At 57.5% G+C, this 16,301-nt stretch overlaps 3 protein-coding genes across 3 annotated transcripts; 1 reads left to right on the plus strand and 2 right to left on the minus strand.

Annotated features, from left to right (window-relative positions):
* Positions 1-543: 543 nt before the first annotated feature.
* On the plus strand, positions 544-2,933 carry BESB_036770 (uncharacterized protein; the record flags this gene model as incomplete). The annotated part of the gene is made up of 3 exons (XM_029362263.1): positions 544-1,518; positions 1,830-2,406; positions 2,653-2,933. 3 exons carry the CDS (start codon positions 544-546, stop codon positions 2,931-2,933), a joined length of 1,833 nt encoding a protein of 610 aa, XP_029221228.1.
* A 1,787-nt stretch (positions 2,934-4,720) lies between these two features.
* Positions 4,721-7,027, minus strand: BESB_036780 (uncharacterized protein; the record flags this gene model as incomplete). The annotated part of the gene is made up of 3 exons (XM_029362264.1): positions 4,721-5,444; positions 5,911-5,978; positions 6,644-7,027. 3 exons carry the CDS (start codon positions 7,025-7,027, stop codon positions 4,721-4,723), a joined length of 1,176 nt encoding a protein of 391 aa, XP_029221229.1.
* A 2,474-nt stretch (positions 7,028-9,501) lies between these two features.
* BESB_036790 (protein phosphatase 2C domain-containing protein) lies at positions 9,502-13,673 on the minus strand (the record flags this gene model as incomplete). Its single annotated transcript, XM_029362265.1, has 7 exons — positions 9,502-9,631; positions 10,072-10,485; positions 10,780-10,893; positions 11,324-11,490; positions 11,530-11,933; positions 12,184-12,611; positions 12,904-13,673. The coding sequence occupies 7 exons, from the start codon at positions 13,671-13,673 to the stop codon at positions 9,502-9,504; spliced, it is 2,427 nt and encodes an 808-aa protein (XP_029221230.1).
* Between the last annotated feature and the right edge of the window lie 2,628 nt (positions 13,674-16,301).

The following is a 16,301-nucleotide window of genomic DNA, read 5'->3' on the forward strand; positions in this document are numbered from 1 at the left end:
CTGCAGACAGCCGCACTACGCTCTTGGTGCCCTGGAGGAGCCCCGCCGCGCAACGAAGGCGGTTCGAGTGCTTCCTTGAGGCCCTACGAGAAAGCAGACCTTTCTCTTTCTTCTGCTGGAAGCAGGGGAAAGAGAAGAGCGGCGGGGCCAGGAGTCTACTCTACGCTGGCAGGCTCGTTGTGAAGACAGAGCAGCACAGTGCGGAGAGAAGACGGAAGAAAGGAATGTCGCTGGACTGACTGTGCGTCGCGCCGACACCTCGATGTGCGCATGCACGTAAAACTGCGCATGCATTCTCATCGAGTTGGGTTCCCTTCCTCGAGAAAGCTCTGACTTCCTCTCTTCCACACCTGACTCTGCGCTTTCCTCCATTTTGCCTGAATTTTTCTTTCGCCTGCTCGAGTGTGCATACAGCTAACGTCCCTGAGGATCTTGTCGTCTCAGGGGGCATGCACCGCCACGAACTGAGGCACGATTTTCTTCCATCCGATCCTTGAGCCGCGCGTTCTGCGCTCTCTCAGCTCCCCGTTTCCTTTGTTTTTAATGCTTGTCGAGTTTCCCGACGCCTCTGTGTCTTTTCTCAATCTCCTCGTGTCCTCCGGACGTCCTCCCGAGATCGCCGGCGGCCGTCTCCAGCGGTTCGCCTTTGCGAGGGTGATCAAACGGTCGTGCTGCCGGTCTGACTGCCGCTTTTTCTTCCAGTTTTCTCTTCTTTCCGCCTGCGGCTCCGCTGCCGCCGGCGCCATGCCTCCTGCGCGGCTTTTGCCGCCTCCTTCAGAGGACGCGCAGCAAGGCGAGGACGAAGAGCCGGCTTTACCTCCGCGCTGGGAGGGCTCCGCGGCCTCTCCTTCTTCTTCTCCTTCCTCTTCTCTTCCCTTGTCTTTCTCTCCTCATCCAGCATCCGGCTCCTCTTGTCCGCCTCAGCCGTCGTCTTCCGTTCCTTCCTCTCCTGCTCGTCTGCGCGACCCGCCGGCTGCGGCTCTGCCCGCGCCCGCTCTCGGGTCTCCGGGGCCGCCCCCGTGGGCGGGGGCGGCGCCGGCGTCTACCGCCATCTCTCCGCGCGGGTCGCCGCTGTCAGCGCCGTTTACGCCGCCGCCACTGCCTGCGTCTTTTTCCTTCTCGCCGCTTCCGCTTCATCTGTCTGACAAGCGGGTGCCGCAGGCGCTCTCTGCGACGATCGCGCCGTCGGCGTATGTCACCAACATCTGGACGTCCATCTGCGTCTGCGCAACGGGGTTCTCCGCGCGCGACTTGTTTCTGATCGCGCGCTCGCTGCCGAACTCTGAGTACAGCGGCGGCTCTTCGCTTCCGGTTGTGCTGCGACTCAAGAGTCCGTCCTGCACCGCCGTGCTCAGCGCGAACGGCCGACTCTCCATCATGGGCGGCGTCACGCGGGAGCAAGCGGCCTGGCAAGCCTACCGCGTCGCCTACAAACTCAAGTTCCGCATGCGCTGGAGATTCGGGCACGGCGCTTCGCTCGCCAGGGGACAGGCCGCCGAGGAGGAGGAAAAGCGACAGGTGAGACCTCCGCACACACAGCTCGAGAGCACTGCAGCCAGGCTGCGCAGCGGCGCTGAAGGCGCAGAGGCGAGACGCAGAAAAGAGAGGCGCCGAACCAGGCGCGAAGCGGAGCCCTGGAGGCCGAGACGGCGACTCGCGGCGGCTGACTGCCGCCGAGCGCTTCTCATCATTCATCTACAGAGACTGGAACCGCCGGGCTCGAGACGAAACGCCTGCGCCCGGGAGTTGTTGGGCATTCTCCGCGCGGCTTCCTGTCTCTCACTCCCTCGCGGGTCTGTGCTCGGGTCTGTGCGTCTGGCGTCGCGCAGGAGGAGGCAGAGAAGCAGCGGCTCCTGAGCGGCGAGCGGCTCGCGGCGGCGGCGCCGCTCGCGTCTTCTGCGTCATCAGATGCGGCGTGCGCGCTGAGTTACGTGAGCGACCCGCGCATCCGCTTTGTGCCGGAGGAGATCGAGACGCAGCAGATGGTGTGTCGGTTGGACTTGGGGGGTGCTTTCCGCCCCGACCTCGAGCGGCTCGAGTCGCATCCGTCGCTCCAGGGCCGCGTCGTCGGCATCAAAGACGGGCTGACGATTCGCGTGCCTCTCCCCGCCTTCGAGGCTGCGGCGCCCCTCGCGGCGGCCTCAAGCGACAGCGCGGCGCTGACCGCGGCGGGAGCCGAGCGAGAAGACGCGCCGCCGCGCGATCGCTGTCGCGGCGACGGCGCCAGCTCAGCAGAAGGCGACAGACGTCCGTGCCGGCGTCTGCACGCGATCGGCACGCCCGAGGGGGAAGCGCCTGGCGCGGCGGCGAGAGAGAAGAGACAGGCGCCTGCTGCTGCCGCGCTCGTCTGGAAGGAGAAGAACGTCTGGTCCGGAGGAGACGACGGCGAGGACGAAGACCCCATCGGTGAGAAAACTGAGGGAAAAAAGTTCTTAAAAAAATAAATAAGAGACTGAGAGGCAGCATCCATGCGCGGCGTCTCCGGTCGCGCTCTGCTGCACTGTGCAAAGCGCCGTTTCTCCTCGGATAGGGGGGAGGGGGGCTGGCGGTGCCTCTCCCTCCTCCTCTTTGCGCGTGGCTGCTTTCTCTTTCGAACTCCCTGCTCGCCCTTTGCACTGGGCTATGCCAGTCTGTCTCTGGCGTTTTTTGCAGCCGCGGAGCTCTTCGCGGGACTGGAAGGCAGCGAGGACTCGGCGTCCTCCGCGCCCTCGTCGCCGCAGGGTCGCGGCGGCGAACTCGCCTCGAAGAAGCGGAGGAAGCGCGGGCGAGCCTTCGCCGACGAGCGCCGCGACGGGCGCGGCGCACTGCCGAAGAAGAAAGGGGCGACTTGCATCGTCTACCGCAGCGGCAGACTCCTCGTGCTCGGGTGCACCTCTGCGGAAGAAATCGACTACGCCGTCAGCTTCGTCTGGCCTGCTCTAGTCGGTCTCTAAAACTCTAACTCGCCTCTTGCCCACGAGCCTCTCAACATATACATATATATATAAGTATATAAGTATATATTTAAGTGTATATTTATTTGTATACATCCACATATATACATAGAAATATATATTTAAGTGTATATTTACTTGTATACAGTCATATATATATTCACATGGTGCGTGGATCACGAAGCTTCCGTACATGTATAGATGTCTGTATGCGGGTGTGCACGTATATACATGTGTGAAGAAATACATATTTTTATTCATGTGTACTCGTGTGCCCGGGAGAGGGGCGCTCGCTTTTCTGCGAGGAATAGTTCTGTCCAGCCCGGCCAAATAAATATTTTGCTGTTTTAAAATATAGTATATACGGGTTTTTTCCGGCGTAAGTTTCTTTTTGTCTTCGTCCACTACGTCTTCTCCGCAAGAACCTGTTTCTGACTGGCGTCCCGCTTTTCAAGCTCGCACGACAGACCGACGTGTGATTCTCTCTCGACGATTTTTCAATAATCTTATTTCGGGTTTTTTCCGCTGCTGAGGACAGAGAAGAGTCTCGCTGTGCGGTATATCCACAGCGCGAGACGAAAGAAAAGCGTCTCGCGCTCACGATACCTCGATGCAGATAATCTTCGCTACAGAATGGATTCAGATTTTTTCAGGGATCTCCCTTCTGCTTTCCAGCTAGGTCTAGTAGCGCGGCATGCTTCGTATCAGAACCCATTTCAGAGTCAATTTTTCAGGTCGAGCTGCCTCGTGTTTTTTTCCAGAGTTGTCTGGTAAAGCACCTACCAGTGAGGAATACAAAGAGGCAGGCAACCAGCACTTCACGAAGAGCGAAGAGCGCAAAAAAATGCAGCTGCAGTAAGCTGTACCTGAGATATACGTGACACAGTTAGCGGAGAGTCAGGAAAACAACTCGCAGATGCTCAACAAAGAAAAAGAAACCGACGCCGAGAGGAGGACGGCGAAGAAACGAAAGTCAGATGCGTCGGCATGCGTGAGGCGGAGGGCGGCAAGCAAAGAGTGAGACGTGCAAAGTGACGAACCGCTTAAACAGAAAATATGCACAACGCGACAGGCGCGCGGGAAGAGGCACGAACGGCGTCTAAACTCAGCTCCATAGCAAGGAATGAGAAGAAAAAGCACAGAAACCAGCGAAGGAGACAGAAGAGGCAGCGGCCTGGACGGCGCGAGGAACTGTGCCTTGTATCACGATTTTCAAAAGGAAAACAGGATGCGCATGCTGCTTGGAACGAGATGTTTGGACTTCAGCGCAAGTCGGGTGTGTACGTCCGTTGTTTGAAGCGTCTGTCCCTCCGAGCGGCCCGGGGGCTTTTCCTCTTTCTCGAAAAAGAAATGAAGGTGTTTCAGAGGAGAAAAGTTTTGAAAAAATCGACGAACCAACAGGGACGAGCAACGCTCCGAGGGAAAAACTCTCCATGCTCCTCTGTCTCCATTTTAGAGTTTAGAGGTCAACACTGCGTACACGCCGGCGCCGACCGAAGCAACATTTTTCACTTCAAACTCGAGTTATCTACGAGACGCAACACACCGGAGACCGCACGCAGCGCGTGTACGTACACCGCTCGTTGTCGATGTACGTACACCACAATAAAGCATAAAAATAAATATACATCTCTACATATGCATATATCAGACTTTCGATATATACTTGCACGCAGGACAGCCGCGCACACCCCCTCGCGAGCGTTTTGGATGTGAGTTCAGGCTTCTCCCTCGACGTGGCTGGGCATCGCTTTCCGCCCCTCTCTCGCCTCTCTCTCTTTGCCAGCTTAAAGCACTCCCTCAAGATCCTCGTCTTCTTCCTCCACGGCGGCCGCAGAGACCGATCCTCGCGCAGGAGGCGGCGCGGCCTGCGGCTTTCCTTCTTCTCTGCCGGCTCTCTCGCCGCCTCCCGCGGTCAGCGCTGCGAACGCCGCCGCGGAGCCCGCCGCGTATTCTTGCTCTACGCTTTTCCTGGCGAAACGTGCGGCGCCTCGCGGCTGAGACGCGGCCAACTGCGCCATGCCCCCCTGCGGCGGGAGCTTCTCCGCACTGTCCTCTGCCGGAGACTGCGCCGCGACTTGCAGCCCTCGCAGCGCTGCGGCAGAGGCGAGCGACGAGGGAGGAGCCGCAAAAGAGGCGCTCACGCCCAAAGAAGAGGCCTCTGCGACGTGCGGTGGCGCGTTCACGGAGGACGGCGCCGACGCAGCCGCCGCGGGAGAGACAGCCGAAGGCAGCGGCAGGACGCGCGCAGCCGCGGCAGAGACGCGTCGTTCCTCAACTTCTCGAATCACCTCGAGAAGGCGACGGACGCCTTCCTCTTCTGCCTCGCGCGGCGCAGACGCCAGCGACGCTGCTGCGGAAGCGCAAACGGGAAGCTGATGCGCCACGAAAGCGTGGTAGGCGCGCGAGTTGGAATTCAGAAACACGCAGCCGCAGTCCTCCGCGTCGTGGCAGACGTGGGTATCGTCCGCGGGATGCAGCGGCTGCAGCCGCGTCACATTCGCGTCGCATCTGAAAGAAAAGAGCTTGCGAAACTCTGTTAAATCGGGAAAGACTGGAGTCTCCGAGCAGCAAGGAAAAACGGAAGCGATGCATGCACCGCGGAAGACACGCACGAAAGACATCTTTCACGGAAAAAAAAAGAAGAAAAGGAAGCGACCGCCAACTACCGCGCATCGCGGACAGAAGGTGAAGCGAACGAAAGAAGCATTCGAAGGAGACAAGAGAGATGAGGAGGAGAAGAATGCACCCGCATGGAGAGCAGACACACGTGTGAAGAACATAGAAAACACGCCAGAGTTAACCAGCAAGCAGCAAGAAGAGAGAAGCAGCGACAAACGGGAAGTTGCAGCTCTACGGAAAAAAATACACGATGACTTATTGCTGCGCCTAAGTGCAGCAACGGAAAAAAATACACGATGACTTATTGTTGCGCCTAAGTGCAGTCGAGAACTGAGGCGAGGATTTGCGGACTCACCTGGCGCATTTGCCGACTGCCTGGATTTCTTCGGCACACTGCCCGCACACCACATGGTAGCAGGGAAGCTGCAAAAAAAAAAAAAAGCTGACTTCAAAGAACAAAGAGATACCTGGCGTGAGGCTCGACGCAGCAGACTACGCAGTGAGAGAAATCTCGCCTCACCGCGAAAACAGAATTGCAGAAGCACCGGAGTTTCCCGCGTCGCGCTGGTGAACGGCGATTCCAAGGCAGACACGCGCAAGTAAATAGCAGGAAGAACTCGCCAAGTAGATGCCAAGACGCAGGGGAGAAAAAACAGGAAATCCGAAAGTGAAACAGACGAACGCGTATCCCAAAGAAGGGCAGGGCCCGCCGGGCGACGCGGAAAGAGAATCGCAAAACGCGCGATGCAAAGTGAAGCTGGAGACACGAGAGGACACAAAGAAAGAGGTGGAAGAAAAGCGAGGAAGCGCGAAAAGAACTGGACAGAATTGCATGACCGATTGAGAGAAGGAGAGACTAGCATGGCGACGCACGCTGAGGCGCGGCAGCTGGAGAGAGAGAAGAGGCTGCGGAAGCGAAGGGATTTATTGATTTACATTTAATCAGCTAATGAAGTGACAAATAATTGTCTTTACTTTTCCGACTAGATTTTTCTTATACAAAGTACTGATGTTTGAGATTTCGGTGGTTTTTTCAAGAAAAGAGTCGTGTTTTTCAACTAGAGCACAAGAAGTCGCCGCGCACTTACTGTTCGGTGTCGTTCCACAAAAGGGAATGAGCAGACTTGGCAGAAGAGGTTCGCTTGCTTCGCCGGCGGAAAAGAGGAGACCTGCACTTCGAGTTTTTGAAGCTTCACCCGCAGGGGGGGAAGGCCGGGCGAAGAGGGGACTGCGGAGCCCCCGAACTGCCCAGACGTGTGATAAAACCCAGCGCCCGCGAGAGGCGGTGGAGGCGGAGAAGAGAGCGAAAAGGAAGAGGAAAACGGCTGCGTGCCTCGGCGTGGCGCGTGCGGATGATGGAGGAGCTGTTGTGGCGCCGCCGCGCCAGAGATATTCTGGTACGGGTGCGCCCGCAGCGAGGACGCGGAGGATCCAGCAGCAGCTGGAAAGGACGGCACGCGGGAAGGCATCATCTGAGCAAAGAAACGGAACGCTGCGCCAGGACGCGAAGGAGAACAGAAAGAGGCGAAGAAGAGGAGACGAACAGACGAGAAGGGCAGCGAGAACGAGGAGGAAAAGACGACGAGAAAAACGCGACAAAGAGGAGAGAAGGGGACGAAGAAGGGGAGAGAAACGGGTGAGAGAGACGGCGGAAAACAAGGCGAGGGGAGGAGACGCAAGCCTTCACGGCCTGCGAGGAAAAATTTGCGGAGACAGGCTTCCGCGAGGGACGCGGGAGGAGGACGCCGGCGAGAGAGCAGCGACAAAAAAAAACGATGAGGACGCGGCAGAGGAGAGGAAGTGGAGAGAATACGAGCGAAGAAGCCGCTCTGAACGAATAAAAATCACCCGCCAAAACTCTGCAAGTCTACCGCGAGCGTGTCTGCGCGTTTTTCTTCTCGGCCGCTTTCAAACGCCCCCTGCACCTGTGCGTGAGGCGGAGTCGCGCAGACGCCAATTGGAGCCGTGTGTCGCGTAAAACAGGAGGACGGTCATCTTCGGGCGGCGACCCTTTGCTGTGCCGCACAGACTCGCTAAACTGCCCGCAGAAACGGAAGAAAAACGCAAAAAAAAAGGAGAAAAGGACGGCGGCAGACGAGCAAAGGCGCACGGGAATCTGCAGAGAAGCGCTCGCGAAGCGGAAGAGAACACAGAAGTTTGAGCGAGGTGAGGGAGAAGCAAATGTGATTCTCTGCTTCAACTCGAAAAGAAAAAAGAGGCAAGGTAGGAGAGAGAAGAGGAGAGAGGAGAACGAGAAAAACAACCGGGAAACTTGGAGCGAGGGCAGAAGAGGGAAAGAGACACGACAGAACCGCAGAGAGAGCCACTGCACGCGAAGGGCGAGTGAGAAAAGAAAACACGACAGAAAAGTGCGAAACGCAGAAAGAAACTGGAAGATTCCTGTGAGAGCGGAGGCGGAACCCGTGTGTTTTGGTTTTTCACGATGGCTTCGACAACGGCACGCGGCAATCCTCCGCGGCGAAGAGAAAGTCGCTGCATGCGCCAGTGAGAAGCCGACACTTTGCGACTCTGTGAATCTCGCGCGGAACCTTTTTCCCTCTTATTTCGAAACTACCTCTCTTCTTGCCATCGCTTGATTTCGTCTGCGGTTCAAGCTTGTGTCGAAAGTCTCTTGCGACTGCCCTCTTGCACCACACTTTCGCACGCGAACTGCAAATACATGCAAACCTACATGCCTACGAATGTATTCTGCATGTACGTATATGCAGACATTCCTATACACCTACATACATAGTACGGACCGATGTGATACAGGGACATAAAGCTACTCGTGCACGAGGAATACCTGTATCATTCCTTCAAGGTAGACTGTCAGTAACGTTCTTCATGGATCTACTTTCCGTGTGCCCGTATGCCTTTGCAGCCGTGCATTACATGTATGCTTATATATATAACGTGAACATTTGTACATCTATCTATACTTCTAACTACATGTACATATATATATATATATATACGTGCGAGAGTCAGCGCATGCGCAGGAGGTTGTGGGCGTCCTTCCTTCTGCCGTCTCCGTCAGGCGCTGCTTCGCTCGCCTACGCAGAGGCGCTTGAACCACCAGAGTGAGCTGAGAAACTGCGTCGTTCCCGATGCATGCGGGCGTCGCGTGACGTTCGTGGCTGGATCTTTCAGAGATGCGCGCGCGCTCAGGCCTCTGGACCGCCTGCGATCTGCGCGGATAAGCGTGTGTATGCTCCCTTAAAGGCTGCCGCGCGGCTACAGGACTTCGCGAGATCTCAGCTGCGCGGCCCAACGCATCGAAAGTTACTCCTCCGCAGTCGCGACTCTGAACTGCGCCGTTTTCAAGATTCTCACGCCACAAAGTCGGCAACGGCAAAACCATATATATATATATATATTCGCGTATACATATATTTATATACATATATACATTAATAGCGAACTGTGTGTAGACACTCACGAGAGTCTGTGGCAGTTCTGCGGCCTCGGATCGGAATGCGTGAGAAACGACGTTCAGCGTTGCCGCGCGACGCTGAGATTTAGCAGCCAAGCGTGTGTTCCTCTATCAATATGTGTAGCCAGGAAGCGACGAAAAGTGCCTTGCGTTTCCGCGCCGCCTTTCTGAGTCGCCACTCGTTCGCTCCTCTTGATAAAAAGGAAGTTCAGACAGATTTTCCCTAGCTAGTCTGTTGGCGCGTCTTCGTCTCCCTCCGCCTCCCGCGTTTTCTAAAAGACAAACACGAGCAAGTCCCTCCGTTGCCCCGCATGCAAGCACTAAACTGAAGCGGCAAGGCAGCTTTGCAGGCGATGAGCAACTAGGAGAGGACGCGAAAAACAAGTCAGTTCCGGTGGGCTACGATGGCGAAGAGGCAAGCCTGGAGCGAAGCAGGAACACACCGAACCCGTGGCCGCCACGCGGCGGCTGCGGGCAACTCCCCGCCGACGAAAAAATCTCTTCACACCCTCACGCGGTTTTCTTCCGCGTCCACGCAAAGTGGAGAATTAAGACAGAAATGTTGTCCTGCGACATGCGCGCGAGCGCGACTTTGATCAAGTCGTTCGCCGCCTTCTCAAGGACCGCCTTCGGCACGTAGCTGCAGACGGTACACCCGCAAAAACCAGAAAGAGAGCATCAACACATCGATCCGCAGAAAAAGAAAGCAGAAGAAAAACCTGCGAATTGAGAGCCAGAGAAGAGACATTAGCACACGCCGACGTCAAACACGCAACTCGGGAGAGGCCAAAGACACCGGGCGATAGAGAGCTCCACGCGAGATACACGCAAGCGCAACAAATAAATATCATAAAATTGCGCAAAAAATACTGGAAACAAAAGAAACTAGAATAAAACGAACAGACAACACACCAAAAATCAGACACTTATTCTGCCTCAACCGGCAAACCCTCGACTCTTTGCGAGGCGCAGCGTCACAGCTAAACAGAGGAAAGAGGCATAGGAGGAAGAAGACCGCAGCGAGGGAACGGGAGACGCGGAGACATGGCAGAAAGGCGAGAGTTGTCCGGCGAGTCTTACTCTTCGAAGGCCTCCGCGTCCTCAGCTTCGATGTCTTGTTCAGCTTTTTCTGGCGCAGCCTCGGCGCTCGCGTCCTCTCGACGCCCCGCGTCGCTTCGGCACCGGCTGCGACTCCACCAAGTTCCAGATTCTTTTTCTTCGCTGTTCGCTTCCTCGCCTTCGTCGTACCATCCGTCTCGCCTCTCCGCTGGCGGCGCGACCTGCTGCTCGGTTTGCGCCTTGCAAGTCTCCCGCGCCGCGACTCGCGCGTCTGCAACTCTCTGGCTCTCCGATGTCTCGTGCTGCTTGGGTTTCTCGTTGAAGAATGCATCGATTCGGCGCTGAATCAACTTAGCGGCTTCCTCATCAGTCAGCACGTCCCACAGGCCGTCGCTCGCAATCACGATAAACGAGTCGCGCCCAGACTCGATTTCTCTGGGTCGCGGGAAACATCGCAAAAAATCCGAAAAAATCGTCTTCGCATGCCGAAACAAAAGCCAAACGAGCTGATCCCAGCCCCTCCAACGGAGCACCAAAAACTGTAAAAGAGAAACTGGAAAAAACTTGACGCGGAGGCAACGACGAAACCAGCACACAAACGCACGCACAGAGATAAAAGCATCGACGACACGAGGTCCCGTCTCCATTCATCCGCCGCTTCCTTTCCCCCCTCCCCCATCACCCCCCTCGCAGCCGTAATTTCCTTCTTTTCTTCCGGTGCCGCCTCACCTTGAAGAGACATCAGGAGTCGCCAGGACGATGTGCTCGGAGCAGCGCTTCAGCGCGAAATCTCCTAGACATCGCGAGACGGCGAGCGCCATGTCAACAGAGCCGACCATCACGCTGAACAGACAGCGACATGACACACCTCTAGGCGTCACTGAGAGAGCCGCGGCGTCGCCAACAAGAGAGCTACAAACGCGCCGCGCCGCCGAAGAAACCTTACGAGGCCGCTGCACACACGAGAAGACAACCCCACACGCTTGTCCGCGGTTTCGCTGCCTCTCTTTCTTCCTTGCGCGTTTTCGAGGCCTCTTTCCAGTTTAGGGCTTAGGGATGGACCTGACTGCAAAGGCGCGAGAAAGAGCGACTCTGCCTCGAGCGACTCTGCCTCCCTTGGATCCGATCCCGCGAGGCTGAAGCGAACAACACGGCGCAGATGAGGCCTGCGGGTCTCGCAGGATTCCAAGTGGGACCGCACAGCAGAGACTGCAGATCGGCGAGCACCTGGAGCAGCGCCCTCGGTTTTTTTCTCCGCCTTCTTTCTCCTCACCGCGGACACCCGAGATCGATGACAGTCCCGCCGTGTCGGTCGATGCGTCTGCGTTCGTCTTCTCTGTTCGGTTTGTGGTCATGTGTGAGTCTCTCGGCCTTCACTTTGGTTTTTCTCACGGCGGCAGCTTCCTCCTCGGCGTCGCCTCGCAAGCCGCTCCTTCGCCCCTCGCGGCGCACACGGGACTTGTGGGGAGTGCGGCTCACGCTGAGGATGGAGCCCAGGACGGCGCGCGTGTCGCCTGCGTGTGCGACGTGGATTTCAACTTTCTTGCGGCGCTTCTCCTCCTCGGCAGAGTCGCCACGCGCGCTGTGCGCGCCGTCTCCACGGGCCTCTCCCTTCCGCCGGCGCTGGTTCAGACAGCGTCGGTCTTCCAGCCAGCGCACCACCATGACGAGCGCCGTCGCGCCATCGGCTGCGCGAGGATTCTGCCTCTCGTAGCTCCGATCCAGATGATGGAACACGTCTACGAGTGAGCGCTGGATGGTCGCCTTGGTCAGCGACGCGACTGAGCACGGCGAGGAGGACGCCTCGAGCGTCTCCTCGAGCAGCGAGTGCATGTGCAGCGCCGCGAAAAGCGCCAAATCGCTCCCATTGTGCCCATCAAACACTGCGCACAACACACAGACCGCACACGCTTTCAGCAGCAAACCTTGGAATTCGACGAGTCTATATGCGCACTCAAAGAGAGGAAGCAAAGACACAGCCGCCGGAACAGACTCGCGCGAGGCAACGATGCGCTGCGCAGGCGTCCAGGGCGCGCGGAAGTCTGCAAAACGCGTGTGCCGCAGCGCCTCTGCGTGTGGCGCCTTTTGGTGAATTCGGGGATTTTTCCGAAATTTTTTATATTTTTTTCTCACTTGCAAAGTATGCCGCACCGCCGTCAAGGAAGCATGGCACGACCCGCGTGGTGTCCTCCATTTTTTGTCTTCTGCCGACAGTCGCGCTGACGCCAAAGGAGAGCGCGAAGCCTCGCTCGGCTGAGCTCTCCGTCTTGGGTTTCGACTTGCGCTCGCCGCCCGCACCTGCGGAGAAGAGGGACGTAGACGCGAAGGAAGTAAACACGCCGTCACCAAAAGAGCCCGCAGACGAGAGAGACGAGCAGGAGAAGAGTGAGGAGCTCTCGTCGTCTTGATCGAGTGCAGAGAACGAGGAGGCAGGCGAGAGAGGCGGTGAGGACGAAGAAGAGCGCCGACTCAGGTCTCTGTCATATCGCGGAGACGTCGGCGCCGCCTCCGCCGAAAAGGACGCGAACGACGCGCGCTCATGCAGCGACATAGTAGAGGGTCTGCAGACGAACAAAGAAAGCAGACACGCAAAACACACAAAATAAACACAAACAGAGAAATCCAGTTTCTCTTGTTTCGCTCTTTCGCGTCGCGTGGTCTGACACACGATCGGTGAGACGGGTCCCTGGAGGTTCCTCCCCTCATCACTCCGCGCGGACAGATCGGCAATTGGCGCGACGCACACGCGCCGTCAAGAGGCCGTGCGCGTCTCCTTGGCTCTGTGCGCTGCTTGGCGCGGGTTCATCACTCTAGTTGTTTTTTGTCTTCGTTTTGAGCGGTGACACCACGTACTCGCGTCTCTGCGCGCGACTGGAGGCCCTCGCGCGGCCGAGCACCCTCTCGAGGATGTGCTCCGACTGAAGTTCCTTTTTGTGCTGAAGGCGTTTTTCTTCTTGTTCCTGCTGCTGTTCCACGAGGAACTTGGCGCGCGTCAACTCCCCCATTTTCTTGAATCCGGAGGCGCTCTTTCGCTGGCTGGCGGCAGGCGTCGCTCCGTCTGAACCTCCGCCGCCGTCGGCTGCCCGCCGCCTCGCTGCGTCCTCGGAGTCGCTGCGACCGCGCTCTTCGCGATCGTGTTCTCTCTCCCGCTCGAGTCGCGAGCTGCGCGTCTCCCCAGAGTCGCTATGCCGTCTCTCTCGCTCGTGCGCAGACTTCGCCTCCCCTCTGCGCGCGTCTTGGCGTCCCTTCTGGCGCCGCCGCTCCCGCGACTCGTGCGACGCGCAGTCTCCGCTTTGCGGCTCGCCCGCGCTCGGGTCCTTGACGCGTTCGCGCTTCTTCTCTGAGACGCTGCGGGCGCCTGACCCGCTGCGGCTGCGGCTGCCGCGCTTCTTCCGCTCGTCGTGCCGTCGCTGTCGCTCTCTCTCTCTCTTCTCTCGCGCGGGAGACGAGGAAGAAGACGAGGAGAACGGCGACGAAGACAAAGGCGAAGAAAAGGGCGAGACGCTCTTGGTGACGCCTGCAGTCGTCGGCGTGTACCGCTTCTTCGCCGAGGAAGCGGGAGACGAGCTTTCTTCCTCGTCGTCCTCAGGGTCGAAGCTCAACAAGCCCGGCCGACGCGACATGCCTTCAGCAGTGAGAGAGAACGAACAGAGAGGAAGAAGAGCTAGAAGAGGAAGAAGAACGGTTGCCAAAAGAGACAGGCGAAGCAAGAGGGGGCGCCAGAGAGCTCCGCCTCGGGCTGCTGCTTCTCTCTGCATCCGCGAAGACTCAAGTCCTGGACGTCCCTCCTGTGGAAGGCAGAATCGCGTGCAGCGTCAGAGAAAGATGAAGGCTGGTCGCGGCGAGGTGCTCTCCTCTCGACGAGCTGGGAGACAGACAGACGACTCACGGAAAAGGGAGCGGGCTCAGGCGCTGCGGCGCGTCTTCTTTAAGAGACTCGCGCGAGGCCTGCGGGAAAGCCGAAAACTTGGCAGCCGAAACGCCGCAAGCCGTTTCCCCAAGAAGAAGAAAAAACGAGCGCGAGAAACGACGCGGCGCCCGAGAGAGAAAACGAACTTGTGCGAAAGGCCAGCGAGGCCAAGCACCTCTCTCGCGTGGAGTCGAAAAAGGACCCCAGCAGCGGATGAGACCTCGTTCTCGATTTGCCGCGGAAATACGCGAGGAAAGCAAAAGCCGATGCGCAGACTGTGAGAGTCGCAAAAGGAGAACGGCGGGACGAGCCAAGCCGTCCACCGCGGCGAGCAGACGAGCCGGCACACGCCGAAGATGCCTCGTGGCGAGCGTACCTCGCGCCTGAACGCCTCGCGACCAGACACGCGTCGTCTTCTCGCGAGAAAATGGAACGGAAAGAAGGAAAAAGAAGACGCTTGAAGACAAGAAGCGAATCTTTCCGCCTTCTTTGTCCCTACTTGTCTGCGCGCACCGTCCTCTCGTTCGAGTCATGTGCGGCCACGATCTGATGCGGCGCCCGGCGCGTCAAGTCGCAGTTTCTCGCCCGTCTCTGTCGAAAAACAGCGTAAAACCTGAATGCCTCGCGTCTTCTCCACGAACCGTGAAACCGCCAGCGACGAAGAACGGGAGACTGGTGAAAAATCGGCACAAACCGGTCAAATTCCGCCAGACATGCACTCGCTCGAAGGGACTCTCCTCTCTGCGAAAAACAGGCGCAGTAGCTTGGGTTGGCGGCGCCACGCCATGCGTCACGAGGTCGCCTGCGGACGTGCTTGGCTGTGTCCGCGTCTCAGCGCTCTTCGCAGAGCCGCTGCCGCTTTCTCTCCTCCCTTGCCGCGCTTATTCGCCACACAACTCCCTCAGCCTCGCTTTGCGTGCGCAGCACACGACCTGACGCCCTTGCGGGAAAAGCAATAGACTGCAGAGAGATACGAGGCGACCCATAATAGCATGCTGACAGGCGCGCAATCGCGCGTGTCCGCCGCGCGAACAGACGCAACGGAAGCGAGAAAGAGGGAGAAAGAGAGATGGAGCTGTATATGCAGAGGAGGAAGAGCGAGAAAAGTGTATATATATGTGTAGAGAGAGAGAAAGAGAGGGAGAGAAAGGGAGAGAGAGAAAGAGAGAGGGAGATATATATCGAGAGAGGGAAAGAGCGAGAAAGATACATCTGTATATGTAGAGAGACGGAAAGAGAGAACGAGGAGAGAAAGAGCTTTTGAAGAACCTGTGACCGCGTTCAGCGGCTCTCTCACGAATACCTGCCGCTGCCGTAAGGCCAGCGTATGCATTCTCTCTTCCGTGTAAAGGCATGTGTGGACTTTTACTCACTCAGAGAGACAGGAGACACTTCACAACGCGTAGTGTAGAATAGTAAGCGGCTTTGGCGCTCGCTTTGACAGCTGCTTCTCGTTGCGCCGTGAGGTGAGATCGGAAGTCTCCTACGTACGTGACTCAGCGAGGCGAGCTCTCTTCTACGTTGCCTCAGGCGACCGACTTGCAGATGCTGTCGAATCATTCTTCCCGAACTACAAGCAGCTCTCCCACTATACCTGACTCCACCAAAACTGCCTTTTTAGTGCTTCTGCTCTAAAAAGACCCTTCTCGCTAACAGGATCTCGGGCACGCTCTCGACTTACATATAGAGTACGGAGTAGCTTCGAATCGAGAATGATACGCGTGAGTCTGGAAATGCTCCTGTATTGGCAGCGCACGCGCCTCGCGCCCAACGCGTTTGTCTCTCTCGCAGCGCACTACGCGAAGAAACGAGACACGCTCCACGCGACCTCTCACTTCGGCACTGCCGGCTCACACACTCATTCTCTCCACTTACATAGATACATATATCCACATTTATCGATCTATTCATGTATCTGTCTATCCGTTTGTATCTCCCGATCAACATATAGGCATGCTTGTATGCATTTACGCGCGTGAGCGAATGCACATACATGAGTGTGAGTCGTGACTTATGTTGGGTTTGCGCGAAAGTCATCTACGAAAGCCGGACTCAAACGACGCGCTGCGCTTCCTTTTGCGTTCGACTGACTGAGAGACGTCTCGTTTCTCGTTTCGCAACAGCGCGCGCGCTGCGCCGTCACCAGAGGTAGAGGTTGGTGCGGAGATGTCCGCAGGCAGCTCGCCTCTGTGTAGACTTCTAGGAGCGCGGAGACTGCGTCACGAGAGCTGCAGATACAGGGGCAGAAGGGCGCGCAGTCCCCAGTGGAACTACTCTCGAGCTTCCGTGTCGGCCGAAAATGATCGGCAAGTCTCTCTCCTTGGAAAAGGGTCGCAGCGGC

The sequence above is a fragment of the Besnoitia besnoiti genome, chromosome II (genome assembly GCF_002563875.1).
Source record: "Besnoitia besnoiti strain Bb-Ger1 chromosome II, whole genome shotgun sequence".
NCBI lineage: Eukaryota > Apicomplexa > Conoidasida > Eucoccidiorida > Sarcocystidae > Besnoitia > Besnoitia besnoiti.